The 16,887-nt window shown below is 46.3% G+C and overlaps 1 protein-coding gene across 3 annotated transcripts in view; it reads left to right on the forward strand.

Annotated features, from left to right (window-relative positions):
* The window catches only part of ELMO3 (engulfment and cell motility 3), a 254,101-nt gene that overhangs the window by 122,369 nt on the left and 114,845 nt on the right, over nt 1-16,887 (forward strand). For all 3 annotated transcript variants that reach the window (XM_086947764.1, XM_086947765.1, XM_086947766.1), the window contains 2 exons: nt 9,179-9,278; nt 10,711-10,862. In XM_086947764.1, coding sequence (XP_086803890.1) covers nt 9,179-9,278; nt 10,711-10,862 — 252 coding nt within the window. The remainder of the gene's footprint in view (nt 1-9,178; nt 9,279-10,710; nt 10,863-16,887) is intronic.

Below are 16,887 nucleotides of genomic sequence, written 5' to 3' on the forward strand. Positions count from 1 at the left end.
AGGCCAGTAGTAAAATAACTCCTAGTAATTACTCCTACTGGTGCCATGTAAAGACACAAAGACGTTGGAGTTGTCCTGTATTGGTTTTTCAGAGCCAAATTGAGTTCCTCTGCATCCAGATATTCATAATGTTCACTATGGCCCAGGTGTTGGCAGAAATTCAGACCAACAACTAGTACTTTCCTCTGGACCTGCTTTCATGGTCCCATCCAACAGTTCATCTTGTTCACCAAAGTGAACCAGCACCTGCCTATGGATGCATTGACCACGTTTGAAATTTACAGAACTTCTTAGTGAGAAGACACCTTTAATTGATTCATCTAGTAGAAACCGTTGCTAACACAGCCACCTTGCTTAATTGTCTTTTAATAAGCCAGTTTCATGCACCATCTGAAAGGTCAAACCTCTCTGTAATGTGCAGTCAAACCTCTCTGTAATGTGCAGTCAAACCTCTCTATTTTGTGCAATCAAACACTATTTTGATATCAAGCACATGAGCTATAGCATGTGTTAAAAAGCCAATAGCATAGACATATGTATTATGTCACATGACACTTTGTCTGCAGATATCAAACATACAAATACAATCTGTATAGCTATTCCATAGAAACTATTTACAGGGGAGCATAAACAATCAGGCGAAGGGTTCTAAAGCAAAGTGATATTGGAAAATGGCACGTGGTGCAGGCATGAACGCTTAATAGAATATACATCCAATAAAGTAATGTACTGACAAATCCATTCCATAAAAATCTTGTTAAGTAAGTGGATGAGGTGGACAGAATTTTTTTTTCTGAATGAGTGCCTTCTTGTAGATACGGTCATAGTGTCCCTCTGCAGTTGTGAGATCAGACACATATAAAGTACTTTGGGGACATTAAAAAAGAAGATAGAATGCAATTTATGTGTAGAAACATCTAGGTTGTGAGTGAAGCCAGTTCATTTGGGTAGACTGACCTGCTGTTATTATGTGTATATTGTAGTCACTGGGGCAGGGAACCTGCCTCACACCATGTGCTTTTCTAAAAGTCACTAAGGGATGCTTTTAGAGAATGGATTTAAGAGTGGAAGCCAATTTAAGAATGTTCTATCTCATCATACCTTGGAAAATTTCAAAGAGTGCATGGTTTATAGTGAGTGACAAATGTAACTTAACTACTGTTGTCCTCTTAACCTCAGGGCACAGTAAGTCTGTGCAAGCATACTTTTACTGTGGTCATGTGAGAAGAATATGGCTTCGGCTTCTTTAGTCTGGATTTTGGAACTATTTCTACTAACGTATACATTCCCCTTCTAGAATATTGAAAAATTAAAATAGATAATGAACATTCCGGGCATGTAAAAAAGATTTTACAGCAATTGGTTTGCAATCTAAAGTCAGCATGTTCAACATAATAAGTGTCAAAAACAGATACTCCGAGTGGTATATTCCAATATGAAAGCGATATTAAAATCAGCATGGCATCATCATTGTCTCATGATGGGGTTATCATACACAACATTTGTATTATTATTTTAATTACTGTGTTTTCATAAATGTTTCTGGTGGGCTCACTCTCATACCAACCATGGAGAGGATCACATGTGAGAGAGCAAGTTTGGTGCCAGGACTGTGTCAAAAAAATGTTGGACAAGACATTATTCCCAAAGTATAAAATTGATTATGTGAGTTTTTCACTCAATTTTGTTGAGAATGTTTGTCCTCAACATTTAAAATATTTATTGCGTCTGATTTCTAAAGTGCACTAAGATTATGTCCTTGGGGGCGTGGCTTAGCCGGCTGCAAGATGGCCACACTGGGCTCTGCCGGCCAAGCCGGGCTCTGCCGGCCAAGCCAAACATCCGTAATAATCCTACAGACAACTGCTCTTAATCTGCCCGATATCCGGCTTCCCTGCTGCATCTCATCTTGATGTATGGCCCTGTGCTGTTTGTGACCTTCAGCAAAGCGTGTGAGCCAAGTTCTGCCGCCAGATCGCTGCGCTGGGCCTGAACCCTGCCGTTGGCGAGGCCCGGCCCTCCTACCTTGCTGCCTTCCCACCTTCCCGAGCCTGTGGATCGACCGGAGGACTACGGAGAACCCTGGTTTGCTGTGCCCGGTGAGTGCCGCTGCCGCTGGGGTCTTTCGTGGCAGGACTGGGGGCCCGTGTGCTGCACCACCTGACCCGGACCTTCCCACGACGTGGGCGCCATTTCCCCTTCCTTCTGGCGGTTCTGTGTGCCCGGGCCGGGGACGGCGTGCCCCCGTGACTCCCTGCCGTGTTTGCTCTCATTCCGGCGCGTCCTCCTGGCTTTCCCCCGCTGAGCTGCGCACAACGCCTGATGCCCTCACTCCTCTCTGCGGCCTCCTCCAGCGGCCTTCCACCTCATCGCCGCGCTGCCTCGGCTTCCTAATGGCCACATTGGCCCTCGTTTTTCAGGTGCCTCTGGTCCTGGGCCAAAATCGCCACCAATATCAGCCTGATGCCATACAGCATGAACTGTGTCTGCCCTGGCCTTATAGCTTGCCCTGTGCTGGCTGGTGAGATATCCTGAGCAGGACCCTCTGCCCCTGGACTGCTGGCCTCGACCTTGGTGCCCTCCTACTCACCACCCAACCGAGGCTTTTTTCGGCGCCTCCAGGCATCTGGCTTTGTCTTTCCACGGCACCCACCATCACTGCAGCGGCTTCTGCGGCGTGTCCTGGGGTGCATGTAATGCACGGTAAGGCCCTCTGTGCCTTTCTCCTGCCCTGTCATTTCTCAACACCCCTCACCCGGCTGGCCTGAGTCGTTGGTCCCATGCTGGGAGGCCGCCTGTCCCCCTTGGCGTCCTGAGGCACCGCCCCTGCTGCTGTGTCACCAAACCATGCGGGCAGTACCCTGAGGACTATTCTTGTGGCCTCGCTGCATTTAGCTCATAGTGGCGTGACCTTCCTGGGACTCCACTGTGGCTGCAGGGGGCTGCCCTTATCAATCCGCTGTTCTGCCAGCCTGGTGTCTACACCTTGTGCCACGTCCTGCCATCACCTCGCTGCTCCCACGTCGCTTAGTGATCAACTGCTCCTGTTTGTCTGATTTGGAGGTCTCACCATCATTCTTGCAGTTGATCTGGCTGCTGTCTGTCTGTCGCTCGCCTGCTGTGGTTTCTGTCGCCTTTTCCTTTGGCTGTTATCTCCCCCTTGCTTTTTGGCTGCACCTCCTACCTGCTTCTGCCGGCCATGGGGGGTACTTTGACCAGCGCCGCCCCACGCGTCAGGATGGCGCAAGTTCGGATGTTGGCGACCCCGCTGCCATCACGGAGGCGCCACTCGCACATAAAGATGATTTGAAGGCGATTATGCTCGACGTCAAGTCCACGGTCATAGGTAATGTGGCCCAGCTTGATCAACTGTCCGTCCGACTGGACTAAGTCAAGTCCCGCGTTGACTCCCACGATGCTCGTCTCTTGCATGTCGAATCCAGGGTGTCTGATGCCGAGGATGCCGTAACTCATGATCGCCTAAAATTATTACAGATGGACAAAATTCTTGACCTCATTCGGAATAAAAACGAAGATTTGGAGGTGCACTCCCGGAGGAGCAACTTCAACATCACGGGAGTACCGGACTCCACAAACATCTCCCGCTTGGAGGATTATGTGGAAGAGCTCGTCAGGGGAACTCTTTGGCGATATCCTCTCCTCCGTCTTCATTGTTGAGCGAGCGCACCGCTCCCTCGGCCCTCGTCCATGCCCTGGCTTACCGGCTTGCCCCATCATCGCTAAAATCCTAAACTTCAGAGACCGCAATGCCATTATCCTGGCGGCAAGAGAGAGGGGCGAAATCTGCCATCAAGGCAATTCTCTCTTTCTACCCTGGCTATACCATCGCTGTCCAGGTGGCTCGCTGTGAATTCCTCCCAGCAAAGCGGATCCTCCAAAAACACGAAGTTTCTTATGCATTGGCTTACCCTGCGAAGCTGCAGGTCCGACAGGGCTCTAAAACGCTTGTCTTTCCAGATCCAGAAGACGTCCTTGCTTACGCCAAGAAACTTGATAAGTCGCTCCGCTCTTCACCTACCGACTCCCAGGCCACTGCAGCTGACCACCTTAGTGACAATGATTGACTGAATGTGTGTTAACAGTTGGTTACTCTTTGCAATTTCTGTGGCTCTTTTGTTTGATCTATGCTGGCTCTCTTTGATGGTACAGCCCCCCGAGTCCAGCGCCTCCGGCCCATGCATAGGGGCTTTTGTCGCTCTTTCAATTGTCACTTTTTGATTGTGGTCTGCCATGCTCTGGGCTTGGCCACCCTGCCTTTTCGGCAGGGGTGTACGCTGAGCAATGCCATGCCCCCACGAGTAAATTCCCTTGCTCTACATTGACTCTCCCCTTCCTAGTTGTGGCTCCCTGGGGTGGGAATGGGTGGTATCTCAGCCTGATTGGGGGGTTGGTGTGGGGGTGGTGGGTCTTTTGAGTTGTTTCTGGGGGTGGGTTGGCTGGGTGGTTGGGCTGGGGGGATTGTTGCCTCTTATTGGGGCTTTGATCTTCGTTCTTGTATTGCTTCATGCCACTGACTCCTTTATGACATGCCATCTCTAGTGTGTATTTTTGTTTTATGCACCTGATGGACTCATCGTTATGCTTTTTCAATGCATTGTTATTGTTCGTCTCTCAGACAAGGGCACAGTGCAGAGCTTATTGGTGTCCTCTTGCGGGTCTCTCTTTGCAGTATGGGTTATGGCACCACCTCGCACCTCCACGTCTCCCACATTGACCTCATTATTGCACCATTTGGGACAGCAACCCTTATATTGCCACGCACTGCTTTCCTTTCCTGTTGACTCACTTAAGATTCTCCTCCCTGACACCAACACTATGACGGACACTGTACTTTGGACCTGGAACGTCTGGGGGCTTAAAGACCCCCGTAAGGCACGACTGGTCCATGCCCACCATATCCGTCACAAAGTGGACATATGCTTCCTGCAGGAAACCCACCTCATGCTCGCCACATCCTCTGGGCTTCTCTCCCGACTCTGGGGAGAAACTCACTCCTCTAATTATTCTAACTATTCCCGGGGCGGTGTCCATCCTGTTACGCAAGGGGCTCCCTTAGCAAACCTCACAAGTGGTTGTCAACCATGAGGGATGCTTCGTAGTTCTCCACGGCCAGCCCTTGACACTTGCTTCCCTGTATGGACCCAACTGCGACGACCCCGATTTCTTCACACAAGTCTGGCACCACATTTCTGCTCTCAGCCCTGCTGCGCTCTTCTGGGGTGGAGATTTTAATATAATGCTTTCCCCTTCGCTTGATCAATCCGGTGCTCGCACCCTTCACCTGCGCACCACTGCCCTTCTCTACTCCATTCTCACTGACAACTTTCTGTACAACACATGGCAAAACACTCGCCATGACGCGCGCAATGGTACCTGTGTCGCTGTGCCTGCGGCTGCTGGTCCCGCTTGGACCTTTGGATTACTACTCCCGACGCCTTGGCTTGGCTCACCTCCCTAGATCAGATGACGCGCACTCTTTCTGATCATGCTCCTGTCCGCTTGGGCCTATGCCTTCCACACTCCCCTTGCCGAGCTTTCTCTTGGCGGCTTCCTCCTAACTCCCTCTGCGACTCGGTATTTTGTGATGAAATTTAGACTGCAATCACAAATTTCTTAGAGCTAAACGAGGGTCCGGTGGATTCGCCGTCCACGCTATGGGAGAGTTTCAAAGTCGTAATTCTTGGTGAGTGTATTTCCAAGCAGTCCGGCGTCCTTCGATCCACATGCGACAAATTGGAAAGGGAGATTAAGGATCTTGATTTTTCCCATGCTCGGGACCACAACCCTGATAAGCTCGCTCAGATACTGGAGAAACTGACTGAGTTCGCTGACGAGGCCGACAGAGAGTTTGCCTTTCTCAGCAGGGAGGCTCGGGCGACCGCTTGGTAAAACCCTGGCCAACCTTCTTCGCCCACCTCGGGCTGCTTCTTATATTAATGCCCTCCGTGACGGCGGTCCTGATCGAACAACCTCGCCCGAAGTAACTAACGCGCACTTTATTTCATTCTACACACAACTTTACACCATCGGCTGAGTCCCTTCGCTCGAGGTCTTTGATAAATATTTCGACACCCTCCAACTGTTATGGCTAGGTAATCCCCACTGGGAGTTCCTTGAAGAGCCTTTCTCCAAAGAAGAGATACTAGCTGCAATAAATAGTATGCCCGGTGACAAGGCTCCTGGCCTGGACGGCCTGCCGGCCTCCTTCTACAAGGCTTTTGCCCCTATTTTAGTTCATCACCTTGCCGCCATGTATAACGAGTCCTTTGAGACAGGGCAACTCCCCCCATCGCTTCGGGACTCCTGTCCTCATAAACACGGATAACAACATTTTTGCAAAACTGCCTGCTTCGCGTCTTCTACCTCTCATTGCCAGCCCGGACCAGTCCGATTTCATCCCTGGCCGTGCCACCTCCCATAATCTTCGGACCATTTTCTCCATCCTCCATCAAATAAACCCAACGCTCCTGGCAGTGGCAGCCTAGTTGAATGCTACTAAAGCATTTGACACCTTAGGGTGGCCCTTCCTCTTTTATCTTCTTCTCCGCGTGGGCTTCAGTCCGATTTTTATTCGTAAAGTCCTACTCCTTTATACTCTCCCCACCGCTCACTTCGAATTGAGACAAATCTCTCATCCCATCTCCGTTGAGCGTGGTACACGGCAAGGTTGTCCGCTGTCCCCAATGCTTTTCGTTATCGCAATGGAGGCCCTTGCGGCTCGGTTGCATCAGCATCACACCCAGAGAGGCATCAGCTTTGCTGCTTGTGCTCAATGTACACAGACGATATCACCCTATATGTCCACCACCCCCGGGAGAACCTCCGTCCCCTGGTTCTTGAGGTGATACGCTTTGGCTGCTACTCCGGCATCCAGGTCAACTGGAACAAGTCTGTGCTATTACCCCTTACCGATGCCACAATGCCCTTTGATCCGGATAATCCTTTTGTGTGGGGGACTGATCCCACTAGGTATCTTTGTATCTGGCGGAGTAGGGACGTCGATGAACTCTTGAGAGCCAACTTAGGTCGCGCTGTGGACTGCCTGGAGTCCAAGATTCCTCTCTGGAGTCATTTGCCACTTTCTTTAGCCGGTCGCATAGCCATTGCCAAGATGGTGGTGCTCCCGAAGTTCTTATATTTATTTGTCAATATTCCCATCCCCCTCACCGCTCATTTTTTCCGTAAACTCCGCTCTTAGGTGATTGCTCTGATCTGGGCCGGCCGGCAACCCAGGATTGCATATAATATTTTAATCCTTCCTATGTCACGCAGTGGTCTTGGTGCTCCCGATCTGAAACTCTATGCCCTCGGCGCCCAGGCGAGCTTTCTCCATTTCTGGCTCCATCCCACCCTGTTTCAGCACCACGTCGCGGTTGAGGCTGACCTGGCTGACCCTTGGTGGCTCTCTTCCGCTTTTAATGCCTTAGCGCGGCCTCCGTGCGCTGAGGTCGACATGGCCGAGACCCTGTGCTAAGCCTGGGAGGGGCTCCGGAAAATCTCAGGTCCAGACATGCTCTCTGCGGGTGAGATGCGTATTGCTCAACACCCGGCTTTTCCACCTCCTCAATCTTCGGGGATGGCTTTCCACTGTGTCCGATCTCTACCCTGAGAACAGATTCTTTACACTAGCTGCTGACTCTGGTCCCTTGGACACTCTGCTTTATTATCAGCTTCGGGCGGTCTGTAAGAAGCTCTCTTTCCCCCAGCCTCCCCCCTCGATGGCCACTCAACTTCCTCTACACGTCCCCTTCTCCACAGAAATTGGTTACCAGAATCTATGCTTCCAGTATCTCCACTGACAGGGCGCACGTGACGTGGGAGACAGACCTAGGCATCGTAATTTCTCAGGCCGATTGGCTGTATTGCTGCACCCAGATTAAACGCCTCTCCCCTAACTATCGTCTGCGCCTTATCCACTTTAAATATCTCCATAGGCTCTACCAGACCCCGCACAATTGCACAAAATGGGACTCATTACCAGTGACAGATGCCTACGCTGCTCTGCAGCTGACTTCTCCCACCTTGCCTGGCTATGTCCCAAGGCCTCCGCTTATTGGTGTGAGGTATGCACTGTTATTTCTGAAATCACCTCATTTTCGCTCCAACACTTTCCTCTGCTTTGCCTCTTAGGCGTTGTCAAATTTTGCCCAGATTCCTCCCGCAGACTGATTGCTATGTTGCTTGTTCTAGTGCGACACAGGGTTTCCATGTGCTGGGGTTGCCAACCGCGGGTGGCTCTTTGGTTGGAGGATGCTTCCCGTTGCCAGACTCTTCTGTCCGAATTCTGGGACCTAATGCCTGCTGGATCCCGCCCCTTGATATCTATGGTCCGCTTGTCTCCTATCTCTTAAGTCATACTTCCCAGCACCCGGCAACCTCTCCGGCGATCCCCGACGGCGCTCCACCCGTTGCGGCCACTAGTGAAGGTCAATGAGTCTCCTCCTCTCTGCTCCCCTTCCCCCCTATTCTGTGCCCCCCCCCCTCTCGCGAGTGGTGCCTTTCCTGATAACTTCTTCACATTGCTTTTGGTGTTTTCCCGACCGATTTCATTGATATTATTGTTTGTGGTGCATGTACGTGGTAGCCTCTGATCTTTTATATCATATTGCAGTGCATATTATTTTGTCATGTTGCAATTCTGTAATTTTGTCTAAATCCTCAAAAAAGGTTTTTGAAAAAAAAAAAAAACGAAAGAAAAAGATTATGTCCTTAATGCATGAGTGGCTTGGTAAGCTAGATTTAGTTATAATTTAATAAAATCCTTTTCCCTGCTACAAAATTGCAAAACATGTATTGAGAATTGTTGTGATGCCCTGATTTCATTATGGCAAAATATGGACGTATATTTGTTTTATATATTAAAAGAGACCAGGACATTATCACGCTAGCAGAGAATATTGTGATTGCTTTAAGTCGATTGTTTCGGTTGTGAGAACAAATGTGTGTATTATTCAGGATCTAGAAACGGAAATGAGAATTATATTTTAAGTGTTTGCTGTCAATTTTAATGAAAAGAATGTGTAATTGCTGGTTACCAGTGTAGATCCAGGGCATGCATAAATAATTGGCTATCAACATATGTCAGCAAAGCAGAGTCTGTGGCTTTCATTCTTAGTTAGGCTGTTGTCTTAGTTTCAGTGTTCTTTTCTGATTTCAGTTCTGGGGAGATTATGGCTCATACCCTGAAGGCTTTCATGGAGCTGATGGAGCACGGCTTTGTATCCTGGGAGTCTTTGAGTCCAGTGTTCATCAAAAAGGTAAAAGAATCCCTTCAACAAATGTTTGTTGTAAGGTGAATGATGGCTAGGAGGGAGAGCAGGGGATAGGGACAAATGAATACAAAACCTGTTAATATAGCTAAGGCAGACTAAGATGCTCCTTGTATAAAGAAGAATTGTCAGCTCCATTTTTAGGTTATTTTAGAGGTAAGCTAGGCTTCTGCTTAAGGCATTTTGCGTGTAAGTGATTTTGAGTGTTCACTCAATAACTATTGTGATATGATTAGGATCAAATTAATTGATTGGCCTCTTTATTCCCCAATCAGTGTTTTGGCCGTGGAGCAGGTTTTCAAAGTAGTGCACAGTATAGCTTTATCATTTTATTTAGACATTGTTTGGGCAGCTCTGATTCTTAAAATCACGGTGTCTGCACCCATTATAGGAACCACCGTTTTTGAGCCAGGCCGCTGTGAATGGCTATCCTTTGGTCATCATCACCTCAAACTAGCATGGTGGAAAAGGTAGCAGTGAAGGGCAGAGGTGTTACAGACCCTACCTAGCCCCACCCGTACGGCTCTTCTGGATTTATGAAAAAATAAAGAGCCTTTGCGACCAGTCTCCAAAATTGTATGTCGAAATAATAGAATAATACAAAGGTGATCTTCAAATCTCTTCCTGGTTCTTTCTCCTAGGCATTTTTGATTCCACAATGCTCATTACAGTGTTTCTTTGCAAACTAGTGTTTTTTTCAAGCCTCAAGCCTTATGTTCGCCCTAAAGGTGAATAATAAATCCCAACCTTGATGTCAGAATGACAGTGATCCTTTAATGATGCATGTGTTAAGCTCAAGGCAACCACCCGCACCTGCAACCTATGGAAGAAATTATTTTGGGTATATGACTAGAAAGCTGTACATTGCTGTCCTCCTATGACCAGTGCACCACTCTATTTCCATAGTCTATTTGATCAAATGGTGTTCTTCAGCAAGGGACAGACTTTTGTAACATTGATTCAATCGAATTAACACATTTGTGATGATACATGTTTGTCACTTTGATTGTCTCTTGTTTTAATGCCTCTATTACATTGTAATGAATTTGAGATCAATTTTAGGATTGTTTTTAACTATAAAAAATTGTTTTGTACATGAACTGTTCTCCATACGATTATAATTGCTTTTAATAAATGTGTTATTAAAAAGATCTTTCAAATTGATTAATGGGTCCTATCGCAAGAGTTTTTTTGAGGATATGTGCAAAATATATGGATAATAGAGTGTGAGATATGATGAATGAGTGAAGTTATCCAAGAGAAATTGTTTTGTGATACATTATTTGTATAAGGTACCCTGTCTCTTGGATCAGTGGGGGTCTTTCTTTCTGAGAGAGTCTGTAGAATTTGACCTCTTTAAATCATATTCTAGCCTGATTGTGCCCCTATGATGACATCATATTCTTTGTTTTTTTGTCAGATTGTGAGTTTTGTGAACATAAACCTAATGGATATCACTGTTCAGCAGCTGTCGCTGGCCATCCTGGAGAGCATGGTACTGAGTAGCCCTACACTTTTCCAGTTGGTAAAACGGGAAGTGACCCTGGATCGACTTGTTACACATCTGACTGTGTGAGTTTAACTACTGTCTTTGTATTCTTGGCCACCCACCTACCTTAGTACAACTCATTTTCAACCTCTAACTGAACAGTTATCCATTTCCTGGGACGTTTAACTCCCCCCGCCTTCTTCTGTGGCCTTTCATCTTCCATTACCCCTTTTTTGTAACATCTAAAGTCCCTTTGTGCCCTACTTCTAGGTACCACACTATTACTTGTACGCTGTGCCGCAGTCTTGATCATCCTCACTCTGTAGAAGTGACTTGTGTTGTCGGGAAAATCGGAGATCCTTACCACATTTATGACTAGGGGTCAGACTACCCAGGCCATTTCATGCACGAGAATGTTGTTGTCTGCAAGTTTTGTTAACCCTTCTCTTTCTTTACTTTGTAGTGCGTGTCAGTTTCCATAGCACTTGTCATCTAGCTGGTCCCTCGATATCTAGGTCCAACGTTTCTCTTCTCTATAATCTGCAGTCCTGAACACCCATCTTCATACAGGGTATTACTTAGTATGCATCGCTACTCAGTGAAACTAGTGTCCACACAGATGGAACAAGGCAAAACACCACCTCTGTCACCACAGGAGAACTCCAAGGTAGATCACTTACGGTTAGATATGAAGATCCCAAGCTATAAAGGATGATTGCTGAGGAACCATTTGTATCGCTTAGCACATAATTAACTTGGAGTATTCCTCTGATAAAAAACATTTTCCTGTCCCACCTACACAGCTGTCTAAGGTGTGCACAGCCTCTCTAGAGCACAGTGAACGTCTATGCTAATAGAATTCTGGGTTGTCTAGCAGGTAGAGTAGGTACAATACTAACAATGAGCAAACCTGGCAAGTGGCTGCCTAAACAGGAGCACCTGAAGAAAAAGTGACCTTCAATTTTTTGGAAAAGTTTTATATAGCGCGAACAAGACCCAAAAGGGTATCAGAGCGCTGTGCAGAGTTGGCGCCAGTAAGTATACAAGACATAAAGAAGGTAAGTGAAGTTACAACCTGTGGAAAAACATTCATGAATAAAAAGTAGGGTGTATCAGAGGTGCCGTAGAGCATCCCAGAAAAATATCATACAATAGAAAGAACCAAGATGTGCAATGTGTATTGGATTAACAAAAAGGAAACAAGCAAAAATCAACAGTAACCATCGAACTATCGAGGACTAACTAGAACAAAACAAAGGTAAAATAAACATAAAATGGAACATCAGTGAAAATGATTCAAGAATTTGGTTATTAACAAAACAAACAAGCATGATCAACACGTTAACGTTCGTTCATTAGATACCTTTTGATTCGTTTTTTAAGGCAAGTAGTGGAAGGATTGGATCTGATCTCGGATGGCAAGGAGTTCCAGATTCTCGGAGCAAGACCGGTGAATGCACGGTGTTACGATCTTTTCTTTTTGAGTCTTGGAGGTTTCAAGAGAAGGGTGGATGTACTTCTGAGGTTCCGTCTGGAGCCCGATAGTTCAAGTTTATTTGCTAGGAAGTATGGGGTATTGTGGTGTATGGCTTTATGAGTCAGACAAGCTATATTGAGTCGGATTCTAGCTTCAATAGATAACCAATTTAGCTGCAAAAGGTCGGGTGAAATGTGATCAAATTTTCTTGAGCCCGTTAAAAGTCTGGCCGATGCGTTCAAGGTAGTTCTGAGTGGGGCCAAGCTAGCTTTGGGAAGTCCTGCTAGGGTCACCAGCCCATATTCCTATCTAGGGATAGTCGGTGATTGAACCGCCGGCCTGAGATCTTCGGGGGTAGGAATGGTTTGTTTTTCTTCAGTGTGTTGAGTTGGAAATTGGCTCCCCCAGTAGTAGCACTGATGTGTGCTTCCATGGTTAGGTGTTTATCTAAGGTGATACCTAAAGATTTGGCAGAGTCTACGACGTGAGGTGTGCTGTTCAGAGCAGTCTGATTTCAGGACAATGCAACCCTATATGGTGTATTTGAATTAAACTGGGCTAGGATGTTGGGCCACAGGAATTAGAAACAAACATATAAAGCAGATCTCTGGATGATGTAATCCCTGTACTGTCTTGTGTTTTGGTTTCACCTTTGCAGTGTTTTATATTAGCATGAGCTTGTTAGAAGTTTAAACACCATTTTCCTTTTCTGCTGCCTCTGCACACGACACACTTTGTTATTAAAGCTTTTTGCCTAGTTGGATATTTTGCTTCACACGAAAATAACATGTTTACTTATATCAGTCTTGCTTGGTAAGCTATGTCTGTACAGTGAGTGCCGAGGCCTTCAGGGTTATTTCAACACAGCGCTTGTTGTTTAGATTGATCAGCGCACTGAGTAGACATAATATGGATGCAGCTGTGGCCAACTTTGGGTTTAGGCGCGATTAATAATGCACTGTATAGATCATGAGACACACACTTGATGAATATTCCGTATGCAGAGAGTTGGGGCAGGAGATGATGGGATCCATTTCTGCTGAACCTAAAGGCAGGGGTGTGGAATTTATAAAATAAACTGCTTGTCCTATGGACGAAATGCAACTCAAATCTACTTGTCCTAAAAAAAATCAACTTGTCCCACCTATCGATAACATCAATCACAAGGGCGAACATGAAAACATTTGCCTATTATATAGCTTTAATATATTATCTGTATTTGGGTGTGGTAAGTTTTTAAGTTATTGTTTTCAGGATGGTTTATATGTATATTGGGAAGTGGATATCGATGCAGCATAGATTGAATGAATGTACCATTAAGGTGGTACATTATAAGGCTGCGTTGTGGGCATGATTGGGCCAAGAGTTTTCAAACGTGTACTACAAGTTGATGTGCTCGCGTAGCTCACTCTGGATGTGCTGTTGAAGAGAAAATACTGAAACAACTGAATGGCCTGTTACCATGCTATGCACAGGATGGTGCTAGCAGTTGTGTCTAATATGCACTGCTGATATAATGAGGGGGGTCTGTTTTCGAAAATTGGTGTATGTAGGGGTGTTAGTTGTAACAAGGCACAGAGAGAGGATTATAACCTCCTCGGTCAGATGAACAGATCTCACAGCTGTTTTCTGATTGGGCCTGCGACATCCACAGAAGTAGAACAAGGAAATGCAGTGATGCATTAAAAGCAAGAAAGCATGACATGCAGGACCTCCATGCTGGGGAGAGGTACTTAAGCACATGCCCTCTAGAACCCAAGATACAAAGCCATTGTCCACCTCTCTCATCACTAAAGTGTCATCAGTGATTTCACAAAAAGGACAGGTTGATACAGAAATAAACCTGCGTAATTACTTTGACTTAATGTGGCCCTTTGAAAGTGCATGAGGAAGATGAGGAGGCTGAACCAGTAATTATACGATTATCTCTCTCAGCCATTCTTGGCATATAGGGGAGTTCACTGAGGAGGGACTGGAACATTTCCACACATGCCTCCATTATGCTGGGATAACTTTAAGAGAAATGGAAGGTTCTCCTTTAAAGCCACCTAGAGAAAAGAGGGCTAATAGTGGAGGATTAATAACCTCTCATTCACTCTATACTGTAAGGGGAGCTGCAAAAAGCTCCCTCACAACTGAGGAGCTTATGGGCAAAGTTGAAGCCCTCTCACACCTTGACTACTTAGGTGAATTCACTCTCCCGGAGATGAAACATTTTTTCCCCATCGCTAGTTGAAGGTGCTCTGAATGATGGCTATAACAACACTTACAGCTGTGAGAAAAGCACATGGAGATTCTATAAGAGAAAAAATAATCCCTCTCGTAGTCACTAATACGACTGAGGGAGCTCACTTATGGAGTAGCTAATAAATTCTATTAATATAGGATTTTTCAGTAACAGTTTGAATTAGTAGAAAAAATGGAGAGAAATAAATGATGTAGGTGAGAACCAGTCAAAGCAAAAAAAAGAAAAAAAAATTGGAATTTAATATTAAATTTTGTTGTCTCGGTTGGTCAGTGATTGAAGAGCCTGAAGATAGCTCACAGCACTTAATGCTTTTTTATAAACTATGATCTCTGCAATATGATTTTGAAGCAAATTATTTCCAATTCATGAGATTGGCCCCTTTTCTCACAGCAAAATATTTGGGTACATTGAAGCCAATTTGCTTCAGAGTAATATATCGGGCCAAAATGTGAACAGCTTGATTATGGGTGAATTTTATTCACCAGCCCTAAGGAACATTGGAAAATCATCTCTGCAATACAGTCAAAGGCCATTTGTAGTCCTGCCTTAACCCAGTAGTAGCACTGTGACTCAGTATCCCTCGGACTGCACACACAAACCCACTGCTCAGACACAGAAGGCCACTAAACACACACTGCCACTGCACAGATGCACAAGCCCTTCCGAGACATACACAATAGTGAAGACACACATGAAACCCTGCAGACACACATGAGACCCTGCACACATGACACGGCAGATGCACACTTCTTGAGAGACACACACACCCCCCTTAAGACACAGTACCCAACTAGAGACAAAGTTTCCCTGGCAGACACACAAACCCTCCCTGTAGAGACAGACACACTCTGGGAGTGACACCCACACATCCTGGCACTGATACACACACCCTGGAACAGAGCACACATTATTGAAAAACACAAACCCCCTTGCACAGACACAGAGTATGCAGAGAAAGTCCCTGCAGACACATACTCCGACACAGAGACAGACCTTGAGGTACACACATGCACACACCTTCCCACTTTGATACACACAACCCAATGCAGAGACACGTGTACCACACATACACTCAACATTGCAATGACAAACAGACACCTTCCAAATGTGCACAATTCTACCCTACACAATCTGCTGATAGCACGTAACTACAGATATGCGAACGCTGTAAACAAATACACACAGGCACACTGCAGCAAACACATTCAGCAGGCCTACCATGCAGCAAAACACTACCCAAATGGTTTATCCTGTTGCCTGGTCAGTGCATGATATCAAGCAGTTGCATTAAGTGCTATTAGGAAGGTGGACTTGCCTTCTGGAATCAACACAGGGGAAAAACAGACAGGTTCCATACGCTCTCTGTTCAGGGAAGAATGGAGAAATGTAGCCTATATTGGAGATGTGGGCCCGCTTGTCAGCTGGTTCCACACGCTCTGTGTTCAGGGAATAATGGAGAAATGTAGCCTATATTGGAGATGTGGGCCCGCTTGACAGCTGGTTGACGGCTGATGGCCTGCTGGTTTAAGAGTTTTAGTGCAGGTAGTGGCATTCACTTATTTTGGCACTTGTAGAGAAAATAAATAGCTTTCAAAAGACAGATTGTGAGTGACTGTGCTGCAGTGACTATATCCATATACCCTTGCACACAAACCTAGGCCCCTAAGCACATAAGTGTAAACACATAAATCGATCTGACACACTGCATGTTTCCCTTAGTCTGAATATTGGACATCAGAAGCCTGGCAGGAGCAAATATGTGAGAGATGGGTTTGAGGGGAAAGAATGAGCGCAAGTGCGTTATGTGACACGAGCCATGTTCATAGGAAGCCTGATGGGGAGGGAAAGAGAGAAACACCTCCATCAGGCCTGGAGCGGATATTGGAACCCGAGTGCAAGAAAACACCAACGAGAGCAGGCATCAGAGGCCCTGGGGGAACTAATAGCTGAAAGGGGGCACAGACCTCAGAACCACGAGGCGCAAGCTTTAAGGGGAGGCAGGCAGGAAACTCTGTCATAAACAAGTCAGCTGAGAGCAACGAGATTTGGTGTGGCGAGAACCCCTCCCAGCCTCTTACCAGCTGCTTCTGAAGATGAATTATACGAAACTGCATTGTCTTCTCCCTCCTTCACTGCCTCACGAACAGTGTGTGGCGCCTCGCGGCCAATAGCAAAACAGTGCCTGGCCCTAAACACACCCTCGCAGCAAGAATGCAGTTTCCTGCTGAGTGGTTTTAAAGTATTTCCTTGGCAAATACCCGGCTAAAATCTTGGGCTTCTAGTCCATTACAGGTCTTGATACTTTTCCCATGCTGATTGAATTTCATTATGCTTTTGTGACTGTCTGTGTACACCAGAGTGCAACAGCTTTATCCTGCTTATG

The sequence above is a fragment of the Lissotriton vulgaris genome, chromosome 12, assembly GCF_964263255.1.
Source record: "Lissotriton vulgaris chromosome 12, aLisVul1.2, whole genome shotgun sequence".
In the NCBI taxonomy this organism is placed as follows: Eukaryota; Metazoa; Chordata; class Amphibia; order Caudata; family Salamandridae; genus Lissotriton; species Lissotriton vulgaris.